Raw genomic sequence first — 11,758 nt, forward strand, 5'->3', positions numbered from 1 at the left:
TGTCCACATGACGCTCACTGTCTGCGTGTCATCTGTGCTGTCCACATGACGCTCACTGTCTGCATGTCATCTGCTGTGTTCACGATTCTGTCTGCATGTCATCTGTGCTGTATCCACATGATGCTCACTGCGTCTGCTGCATCCACGACACTCACTGTCTGCGTGCCATCTGTGCTGTGTTCACATGACTCTCACTGTCTGCGTGTCGTCTGTGCTGTGTCCACATTACACTCACTGTCTGCGTGTCGTGCTGTGTTCACATGACACTCACTGTCTGTGTGTCGTCTGTGCTGCATCCATATGACGCTCACTGTCTGCGTGTCTGTGCTGCGTTCACGTTACAGCGGCCGAGCTGAGCAGCTGTCATGGAGGCCACAGAGCCCGCCTAGCAACAACACCCACTGCCTGCCCTTTACACAAAGTGCCGACCCTGACCTAGGTCACCCCTCAGAGGAGCCTCGCACACCCGACAAGGAATTAGAGCGTGCAGAGCAGTCCCGGGCCCCTCCCACACCCAAGGCCCCAGGACACCCTGGTTTCAGAAAGATTCTGCTCTATCACAACCTGAAGCTGTTATAGCTAGATCCTCAGACGGCATTTTAGAAGGATAAAAGCAAAAGCTTGAAGTTTGCAACCTGTGAACATTTATTTCTTAAAAAGCGTCTCTCTCACTAACTCTCACGGTGAAGAGACTGTGGCTCCCGTTGGCTGTAGGTAGACATTTCAGCAGGAACCAGAAGAGATTCAAAACGTAAATGGCATCGCGCTACTGCACCGCATCTCTAGCAGTCAGGGCACACGGAGCTGTGGCCGCTCCACACTCTCCTCACAGGTCAGGGGGCAGCCACCCCTGTGAACACTCCGCAGGGTGACCGGGAATCAAGAGACCTGCACGCTCATGTACTCAACACCCGCGGTGCACAGCGACCACCAGGCCGACCGGCATGTACTCTAAGGACCTCAGACATTCACGCTTACCTTTTTCATATATTCTGTAACGGGGTTCTGCTGCAAGAATTCAGTACTCTCTCTCGTGTAAAATCGCTCTGTGTCAGCCAGAAACTGAGATTCAAAGGACTCCTTATACACGGTTAGCGTAGGGCCCTTTGCGAATGCGTCATCTTCATTCAGTCCCAATTCCACTGAAATAAACATGAATTCTATTTCAATCACACCATCGTGTGTGGCATTCAACAGAAAGTTCTCGGGTGCAGCATTCAGTTTAAGGCACATTTGAACAGTAACTGTGAAACGGGAGGGCATGAAGTAAATCCGTTATTCACTAACATTAAATTACATCGTTTCAATAAAAGAAAACAGAAATTCAAGATGTAGAAAAGCAAGTAATTCTGACCCAGGGCCAAGCAGCCTTCAAAGTGCGCATGAAGATCATTTAGACAACTTTCCTATTTCTAAAAGTTTAAAAACAATAAAAATAACAATTACTTTAAAACAAAGATGAGGATATAAGGGGGCAGGGAATCTACAGTAAGGGAAATGGAACAAGCAGAATGGAAGTGAGAATGTTCATGCATTGTGAAGACTGTAACCAATGTCTCTCAACAACCTGTGTAGAAAGTGTTGAACGGGAACCTAAACTGCTGTGTAAACCTTCACGGAAAACACAACAAAAATGACTAATTTTAAACTTTCAAAGAAACGCAATGTTACTCTAATTTTTAAAAAATTGTATTATTCTAATACATGTTTCACAATCTCAATTTTTCAAACAAAACCAGATTTCTGGTTATTATTCAGCTCCATTAACGATACTCTACATACCTATCTATTTACAGATCCACTAGCTACTACAGATCTAGTACCTCACTGTGAGACTGGAAAATAAAATAATTCAAACGTCTATCCCATCAAAATTTCCTCAAAGGATCAAAACAACTTTTAGGATGGATAAAATTAAAGAGAACCATGCTAACTTAGAATTGTAAGTACCTCTGTAAACGCCAACAATATTCTTGATAACAGTAAAATAGTTTAATATGAATCTGTTGGAGCATTGTTATAATTGCCATTTGACATGAAAGCTCTGAGTAAACTAAGGGAAGCTGTTTACCATAAGACTGTACAACTCCACTGATCAGTCTGGTATTGATGGTTTCACCATTCCTTTCCTTCTCGATCAGTTTCAAAACAGCATTTGTTACCTTTAGGAGAATATAAGAAAAACACAAGATACACAGATTATACAGTACAGTATATACCATATTACTACATATCACTTAAGCATTTAAATCCACTAAACAACCCAATATAAGAGTTACTTTTGACACACTGCAAAGGAATGAGAAAGACAAAGCCAAGAAATGAAATTTTTGAGGGATTTAAAAGGAAAACACACACACATTCACATGCACGCATGTGCAAACATGCGCACACTCACGCACATACTCTCAGGCACACACACACACTCATACTCACACGCATTCCCTCTCTCTCTCTCACACACACACACGCACGCACGCAGGTACCTGTTTATTCAACGGCCTGAAGAGACAGTCTCTCCAAGTCACCAACGCAAGCTAGAGGGAAGAAAAGGAAAAGCATGCAATGTCTATGTTCTCACTATGTTTTTTCAAGACTGAAGTTATAGCAAAACCCAATCCCAGACTGTTACTTGTCAACACTTCCAGGTGATAACCTGGTGACAATCCATCATTGTGATGAGATCAGAGAGCCTCTCTCCAGTTAACAACTTCAAGAGGCATAAAAGCCGCCATGTTTCTTCACACGCATTTTAACATTTAAGGTAAAGTGGAACTCTGGATTTCAGGAGAAGATTCATCAGCAACAACAGATTTGATCTAGAAATTTGTTCCCTAGGTCCTAAAACTCTAGTAAGTTCTAGATCTCAACTGCGGTGGCTATTTCGTGAGTGTCTACGACAGTAAACGTGTCAAAGTGTACACTTCAAATGGATGCAGTTTACTGTACACAAATTATTCCGCAATAAAGCTGATTGAAAATATCTAAGAGCACAGAGATGTGGTCTTTTTAAACTGAGAAAATGGACTGCAATGATTTATTTATAAATGTATATATTTCCTCAAAAATGAATTTTGTTTATCTTAGAAATTTTTCTCTGAGATTAACACATTTTTCCTATAGCATATTCACTTGGTCTGTAAGACCAAAGATGAAGCTTTTTCACTTCCAACGTACTTCCATGCACCCCAATAAAAAAAAGTCTCAACGTCAAACCCTGTCACTGCCGCTGCTGTTGCTGTAAGGCGGGAGGGTAGGACAGAGTATCAGTTATAGCCACTCCCCAAGGTCCCAGGCCGTGAAGGGGGACACTGGCCGTACTGAGGCCTGAGCCTCAGCCCAGGCCACGTCCTGGTGTGCCCTCGGGACCGAGGAGGCAGCGCAGGCCTAAGTGACAGTGGCTACCCTTGCCTTGGGTCAAATAACAAAGGAGGTCAACGCAGAGGTGCCAGTTGACGGTCAGAGCCCCAATCCACGCATCTGCCTCCTTTCCTTGCCACAGAGCACTCAAGGGCCACTTACTGATTGAGGGAAACAAAGGAAATTCATCTCCCATTCTGAAGTGTTTAATACTTGTCTAGATCCTGTTACGAGAAGGTGATACAGCTTTAAGAAAATGCACACTTGGAAGGTTTCAAAGGTCCTTACTGAATAGATCTCATAGATTCCTTTCCGTCCTTCGTCACACTCACGGCGGACCCAGTGTCGGTTGAGGTAGGCGCAGATCCCATTCAGCACTTTGCTAGAAAATCGATAGTCTTCCCACTGCTGAGTGTAGAACTTGAGGACGCTCTCATCCATCAAGTCTTCTCCATCCTGAAAACATGTCAACTATAGCTTTAAGATGACTGATAGGTCACACAACACATTGAAGACAAAAAATCAAAACCCAAATCCATTTCATTAAAATACATCGAGGCATATGGTTTTGGCGAGTTTTTAAAACTATTTTGTAAACAAAAAAAATGCTAGTTAATATAAATTCTCACAAGAATACAGCTAGGGAACATTAGACTAAAGACAGGATTTTAATGAAAATCTTTTCATCTCAAATTAAACGAACTGTTTTCGTGGCATTAAATACGCACGTATGCTCATGAAGTGCTTGGAACTTTCAGAGCACAAACTGTTAGATGACCTAACAAACATTTAGGCATTCCGATGCAAAACAACACACTGTTTTAGAAATAAAACACAGAAGACTTCAATACACAATCGCATGCTTTAAATTAAAAAGCTCATCAATTTCTAACAACCAAATACAACATGGTCAATAATTTAAGGAAAGTACTGTTATGGGGTAGAGATCCAAAACTTCCAATTTAACGAGTTTTAAAAACAGATGATGTTTTATAAGAGTTCACCTTGGCGATGGGTAAACGCTGAAACGACCCAGCCACCTTCATGCCCCTGCCAGTGCCCACAATAGCCGACAGACGACCCGGGGGCTTGGCGTTCTCGCTAAGAGTCATTACTTCTCTGGTTTATTCTATTATAAATGCTCAGCATACTGTAAAAAATCTTACCTTAAGAAGATTTGTCAAGTAATTCTTCAAAAACTCCTTAAGCCGTTTGTACAGTTCCAAGCCAACAAACTGGGCTCCTCCAGGCGTCTGTCCCTTCTTCGACTTGGAGGGAGGGACGCCGGCCCCCCTAGCCTGGTTTGACTGGTGCACGCTCGTACAGTAGTTGTACACGTGGCTTGGAGGATGGTCAAGGAAAGCAACCGGTACAGCCATGCTGACAGTCATCAACACGAACACATGTTCTTACATTTAAACATCCATAAGTTTCTGATATACCAACAAAAACGTGTTAACAGCTAGAGTGGCAACAAGAGCCCACACTCAACACCAATGGTGCCAACTGCCCCCAAGTCCTCGAGGCGCGGGGGGCACAGATCTGCAGGAAGAAGGTTAAGGTCAGAGTTCCTGGTGAGGCTGACCCGGTGGGAAGCCGCCCTTCAAGAAGACTCAGCCAGCAGTACGGAGGGGAGGTTACAAATGAAAGAAAGGCAAAAAGCAATTCTTCACTTCAGGAAAAGCCAACGGCTAATAACTGCAGTCTACTGTGATGCTCAGCTCTGACTATGATTTCCATAAGCATCAATTAATGAACACTGAGATAACAAGAACGTTATCTTAAAACGATTTCTAAATGGATTTAAACAAAACTACATTCTGGACGTGAAAGATGAAAAGTGGAAGAAATGGCAGTGCAGAAGTCAAGCCTTCTAGAATACTGCAAGTCATAGCTGTCTAAAATAATAAAAAAAAAAAAAGCATTATCGCACGCTATTGAGCAATACAGGGGTGTCAACAACAGTCGAAAGAGCTGCCATGGGGGGTGTGTGTGAGGGGAGTGGGGTGAACAAGGTAGGAGATCACCCTATGCCACAATAAACAGTTACGTGCTGAGTTTACCTGCATGTATTATTACCTGGATAAAACTAACAGGGAAACACTGATACTGAGTCCAACATAAAGACAAACCAAGAAGACACACCAGAAGGCACCAGAATATAAGATTCTAGTGTACGTAAGGATATACAATAGAAAGGTATTTCAAGTCAGTGAGTAAAAGCTTAGTCAGTAAATGGCATTAGGACAAGAGACTATTTCAAAATGCATTCTATATTCCAAAATACATTGCAAGTGGATGAAGAATTGAAATATAAAAGCGGAAATCATACAGGAAAGAAAATATCAGTGACCCCCAGTCTCGGGACGAAGGTCCTGAGCATCTCCCTGCCCAGGGGCCAGGGCCGACACTGAGGCTTGGGAAGGGCTCCCCAGCTCCCTGTCGACGGGGCACACTGCCCCCTGACTTGCTAGGGCAGACTGGTCAGTGGGGTCCACGGCCATCGCCCAGAGAAGCGCGGCAGGTCACAGCTCCAAACCAAGGGCCGAATCAAATCAAAATGCACCTGCCGAGCCAGTTCTCCACATCCAGTCATCTCATTTCTGAAAGAAAGTCAAGTCAGCCAAAGAAGCAAAACTAAGCAGAACAGCACCGTCTTCCACGATCACTTCTCCCCCAACTGGGAATAAAGCGGGAGGTGAACCACTAACGTGTGCTATCAAAGCCACCGGGAAGTGAACGCACTGAAGCTGCGTCAGAAACACACACCCGTCCTCACAAGGCCGTGTGCCAGGCAGCGCCACCGCAGGCGCTCTGCAGGACAGTGTGCACCCCGTCTGTGCTGGCATGGCTCTTCGAGTAACCCAAACCCAGTAACACATCTCAGAAGCAGACAACTCAACAAGAACAATGAAGAATCTGTGAAACATCTCACAACTTGGATGAATCTGGAGGGCATTATGCTGAGTTTAATTGGTCAGTCACAAAAGGACAAATACTGTATGAGACCACTATTATAAGAACTCACGAAAAGGTCTACACACAGAAGAAAACATTCTTTGATGATTACGAGGGTGGGGAGGGAGGGTGAGGGTTATTCACTAACTAGAAGTAGACAAAAAACATCTTGGGTGAAGAGAAGAACAATACACGATACAGGGGAAGTCAGCACAACTGGACTAAACCAAAAGCTAGGAAGTTTCCTGAACACAACCAAACACTTCAAGGGACAGAGGAGCTGGGTCTAGGGTCTGGGGACCATGGTTTCGGGGGACATCTAGGTCCACTGGCATAACGAAGTTTATTAAGAAAATGTTCTGCCATCCTACTTTGGTGAGTGGCATTTGGGGTCTTAAAGGCTTGCGAGTGGCCATCTAAGATGCATCAATTGGTCCCAACCACCTGGAGTAAAGGAGAATGAAGAACATCAAAGACACAAGGAAAATATGAGCCCAAGAGACAGAAACGGCCACATAAACCAGAGACTACATCAGCCTGAGACCAGAAGACCTACATGGTGCCCGGCTACCACCAATGACCGCCCTCACAGAGAATACAAAAGAGAGTCCTTGATGGAGCAGGAGAAAAGTGGGGTACAGAACTCAAATTCTAGTAAGAAGACCAGACTTAATGGGTCTGACTGAGACTGGAGGATCCCCGAAGCCATGGCCCTGGACACTATGTTAACCCAGGACTAAAATCATTCCGGAAGACCACTCTTCGGACAAAGATTAGACTGGACTATAAAACATAAAATAATACTTGTGAAGAGTGTACTTCTTAGTTCAAGCAGATACACGAGACCAAATGGGCGGCTCCTGTCTGGAGGCAGGATGAGAAGGCAGGAAGGGACAGGAGCTGGTTGGATGGACATGGGAAACCCAGGGTGGAAATAGGGAGTGTGCTGTCACATTGTAGGGACTGCAACTAGCATCGCATGAAAATATGTGTATAAAATTTTGTATGAGAGATTAACTTGAGCTGTAAACTTTCACCTAAAGTACAAAAAATAAAACAAAATTAAAAAAAAAGACAACTCGCAGTTATGATTATAAAATTTCATTTTAATATGTCCAGAGTGCTCTGAGTAGATACGCTGTCAATCAAATTAAGAAGAAAAAAAGCTGAACACATCACACTGGTACTAATAAAAACAATAATTTCTCGAGGCAACTATGCAATAATAATTTCTGTGGGCTCTCTAAGATAGATTTTTTGTTGCCGTCATTGTTAGGTGCCGTCGAGTCAGTTCCAACTCATAGTGACCCCATGTACAACAGAACAAAACACTGCTCGGTCCTGCGCCATCCTCACAATAGCTGCTATGCTTGAGCCCACTGTTGCAGCCACTGTGTCAATCCATCTCGTTGAGGGTCTTCCTCTTTTTTGCTGACCCTCTACTTTACCAAGCACAATGTCCTTCTTTAGGAACTCGTCCCTAGTATGTGAGACGGAGTCTTGCCATCCTCCCTTCTAAGAAGCATCCTGGCCGTATTTATTCCAAGACATATTTGTTCATTCTTCTGGCAGTCCATGGTATATTCAATACTCTTCGCCAATACCATAATTCAAAGGCGTCAATTCTTCTTCGCTCTTCCTGATTCACTGCCCAGCTTTCATATGCATATGAGGTAATTGAAAACACCACAGCTTGGGTCCGGGGCACCTTAGTCTTCAAGGTGACATTTTTGCTTTTTAACACTTTAAAGAGGTCTTTTGTGGCAGATTTGGCCACTACAATACGTCATCTGATTTCTTGACTGCTGCCTCCATGGGCATTGACTGTGGAGCCAAGTAAAATAAAATCTTTGACTTCAATGTTTTTCCATTTATCATGAAGTTACTTACTGGTCTAGCTGTGAGGATTTTTGTTTTATGTTGATGTGTAATCCATACTGAAAGATTACCTATTATATTAGATATACAATCTGTCAGTCATGAAATCTACTTTAATAGTACTACATCAGTTCAAAGATTCTATAGAAGAATCCTGATCAAAAGGGGAAAAACGCACAACAGAATTTCAAGTTCTCATGGAACGCAGACTTTCTGGAGTCATGGAAGCTGGATGAACTCCCCAAACTATTGCCCTGAGATAATCTTTAAACCTTAAACCAAAAATATCCCCTGAAGTCTTCTTAAACTTTGGGTTTTAGCTTAATTAGTAAAGAACATCTGCCTTGAGCATTATGCTTTTTTAAGATCTATCTATATGGGATTAAACTGACAACAGCAACTCAAAAGATTAGACAGGAACCTTAGGGGGCACTGAGTTTATGTCAGTGGGGAAGGAACAACTCAGAAAAGGAGGGTAAGAATGGTTCTACAACCCGAAGAATGTAATCAACGACACTGAACTGTACATGTAGAACTGTTGAATTGGTGTATGTTTTGCTGTGTATATTCTCAACAATAACAACAACAAAATAAATAAAATAAGGCGAAAGGACAACCAAAATCAACAGCTCAAGGGTGAGTCCCATGAGGCAGAAGTCAGAGATGCCTCCTTTCTCTGCCATCTTTACTAATTCTGACACCAACCGTCCCTCACACAGCACTCTCTACTGGGTCTGACAATTCATTGCACTGGCAACACAGAACTCACAGACCATACTCACAGTTATGGGGTTTATTAGGGAAGTAACAGTTACAATTCAGGCTCAGGAACACTCAGCATACAGTTCTTCCATTAGGATACCTCTCCCCGGCTGTGCTCGCAGGTACGCCTCTCCCTGGCCCTAGGCTTCTGCCCAAAGGCGCTCAGCTTTCTCTCTCCGTGGGAGGGAAGCCCACCGCGCCATCTCCTGCTTCCGGGTCTCTGCTGCCACTGCTTCTCATCATCTTAGAGGTCACACAGCTCTCCTGGTATCCTGCTTCCAGAAGCTTCTCAGTGCGCGAATCTCGGGTCCAAAGGACGCGCTCTCCACTCCTGGCTGTTCTTCTTGGTGGTAGTAGGATCCTCCTCTCTGCTCCGGAACTGGCTCTCTTCTAAGGCAAAACTGACCCATCTTCTCAGTAGGCCACAATTATCCCATCACACAGTCCTGTCCAATCACCTGGGTGGGAGTTTACAAAACCATGGCCAGACAGGCCACACACAAAAGTAATTAACTGCACCCCAGTATATATATAAAAGTACTAGATCAGTAATGAAAAACAAAGAAAAATTTTGCAAGTGAGTATAATTTAGGACTTACACCTGCATAAGGAAATAAAGTTAATAAAAATTAGCACAGTATTTTACGATACATGTTCTGTGCCGAAAACCTTAAAGCACAGCTGAGCATCTGAAAACCCACCCTGACCTGCTCCCCGAGACGAGCACCTCCGAGTAGTGGTGAGTCTACACCTCAGCCCACGGCAGTGATGCTGCTTAGAGTCACATCCAGTCCTTCGTGTTGAAGATTCAGGTTCTCTTTCACTGGTTCCTATTATTAAAGTATGCTGGAAAGCCTTGCACATACAACTGTTCCCTTAGGAGAGAAATAAAAGTTTAAAAGTAATTGCTGGGCCAAGGGCCAAGGGCCAAGAACTCGCCTACGTCTTCAGAAATGCATTTCTAAATCTGTCTCCAGAAGGACTGCACCAGCCAGCACGTGCTGCACGAAAGGGGTGTGCCGGCCTGCACTCTCCCACGCTGGCTGTGACCATTTCAGCCTGACCGGCAGTCAGCTTAGTAATTAGGAACCTGGCGCTCTCTATGCGCTTACTGACCTTTGCGTTTCTTGTCCTGAGCTGGTTCTGTCCTTCAGCACCTTAGTTCAGGTTTATTCAACATGAGTCATCCTCGTTAGGTGAGCAAATCTGGGTAACCAAGCTCTGGAGTAAAAAGTGCAAGACGAAAAAGGCCCAGGTGCATTTAGTTGGACATGGGTCATCATTAATCCACGGAGGCAACAGTGTGCTATTCCTTCTGTGTGATCTCTTTTTCAATGAGATTTCGATTTTCTATAAAGGAAAGAGAATTGTGCAGAGGCAGGCTAAGGAGAAAGGCTGCTGGAACTTCCGTGGCAAAAACCAGCCACTGAGGAAGGGGTGGCAGTTGCAGAAGCCAGGGAGGGAGGCAGCAATGACATGTTCGCACAGCCAGGGGTGGTCAAGCACGTCGCCCTCACGAAGCACAGCTGCAGGCACCCGGGAGATTGGCGGGTGACCCCAGGGAGTGTGCACTTTATCACCGATACCAGTGCAGAGGGCCAAGCATGACTCTGGACGTGCCTGGGCCACAGCTGGCCGGGAGGTGGGCAGGCAGCCTGGGAAATGTAAACAACATCCTCACTATCCTGGCTGGAGAAAAAAGGACTTTGAAAACAGCTAAGAAAGCAGAAGCAATTCAGCTCATAGCACTACAGGGAGGAAATAAACAAAAACCTCCACGTGTCTGTGAGAAGGACTTGCACAAGCAGATAGGAAACCACAAAAATTCAGACTGGGTCCGAGGCAGGGCCGCGTCACTGGCCTGAGGTGACCACAGGAGGAGTCTGACCCGGGAAGGAGTGGTAGGGGGGTCTGGGGCAGCAGAAACAAAGGGAGCCTCAAGCGGTGACCTGAATTCCAGGCAGACAGGTGTCCCCGTGACCCTGTGGGCCCCTCACAGCGGCCATCTCTCCTTCCCACCTTATCTCCACTCCGGGAGATCCTAGTCTAGCATGGTACCTCAAGCACAGCCAGTGTCCTACACGTTCAAAAGGGAGGAGCCCCCCTGCAGAGAACGTCCCTCTGTGTTTTCCTGCAGATTATTCTTGCATCTCACCCAAACACAGGTAAGAAATTACAGAAAATGAGGACTGAATAGAGAGACACTCAGTTCTCAGAACAGAAATGAAGCCTTTCAGAAGAGGTTGGGAACAAGGTCAAAGGAGCTAGATCTTTGGGTGTGAAGGTGCTCTGAGACATTTTTCTTTCCCCCAATTCCCTTCTCTCTCCTCTGCCATTTTGAGTTGGAACAGCAAGGACAGTGTGTATGATGTGTGATAACCCACCTTCCTGTTACAGCAGCCACAACAGGAGAGGTCCCAGCAGGCTCGAAGCAGGTTTGTCTCACAGCCAGACTTGGACCCCTTTCCCAAGAGAGCACACCGCCTCTGTGTCTCCAGGACAGACACGCTGTCAGCCACCAGCAGGGTGATGAGAAGGAGGTCAGCCTCCTCTCCTGCCTTCTCACTCGTTTTCATCCACAAACAGCTGCTGAGCCCCCAGCTCTGAGAGCAACTTTGAGTTGGGTGCGTATCGTCCCTCACTCTCTGGGCCACAAACATCTCCTGACCTGAGACGCACCCTAAAGATGGCACATGGGGCGACCTGTCACACAGCCTCACGACAGCGGTGTGGGGCATCCCTGTCACGCAGCCTCACGACGGCCGTGTGGGGCGTCCCTGTCACGCAGCCTCACGACGGC

The 11,758-nt window shown here is 45.3% G+C and overlaps 1 protein-coding gene across 1 annotated transcript in view; it reads right to left on the reverse strand.

The window, feature by feature from the left end:
• Positions 1-11,758, reverse strand: part of CUL1 (cullin 1) — a 47,120-nt gene that overhangs the window by 30,867 nt on the left and 4,495 nt on the right. Inside the window, exons 2-6 of the mRNA XM_004382358.2 lie at positions 4,527-4,701; positions 3,649-3,816; positions 2,487-2,537; positions 2,072-2,162; positions 979-1,142 (exon numbers count right to left, since the gene is read on the reverse strand). Coding sequence (XP_004382415.1) covers positions 979-1,142; positions 2,072-2,162; positions 2,487-2,537; positions 3,649-3,816; positions 4,527-4,701 — 649 coding nt within the window. The remainder of the gene's footprint in view (positions 1-978; positions 1,143-2,071; positions 2,163-2,486; positions 2,538-3,648; positions 3,817-4,526; positions 4,702-11,758) is intronic.

Source organism: Trichechus manatus, unplaced genomic scaffold (genome assembly GCF_000243295.1).
Source record: "Trichechus manatus latirostris isolate Lorelei unplaced genomic scaffold, TriManLat1.0 scaffold00093, whole genome shotgun sequence".
Classification (NCBI taxonomy): Eukaryota; Metazoa; Chordata; class Mammalia; order Sirenia; family Trichechidae; genus Trichechus; species Trichechus manatus.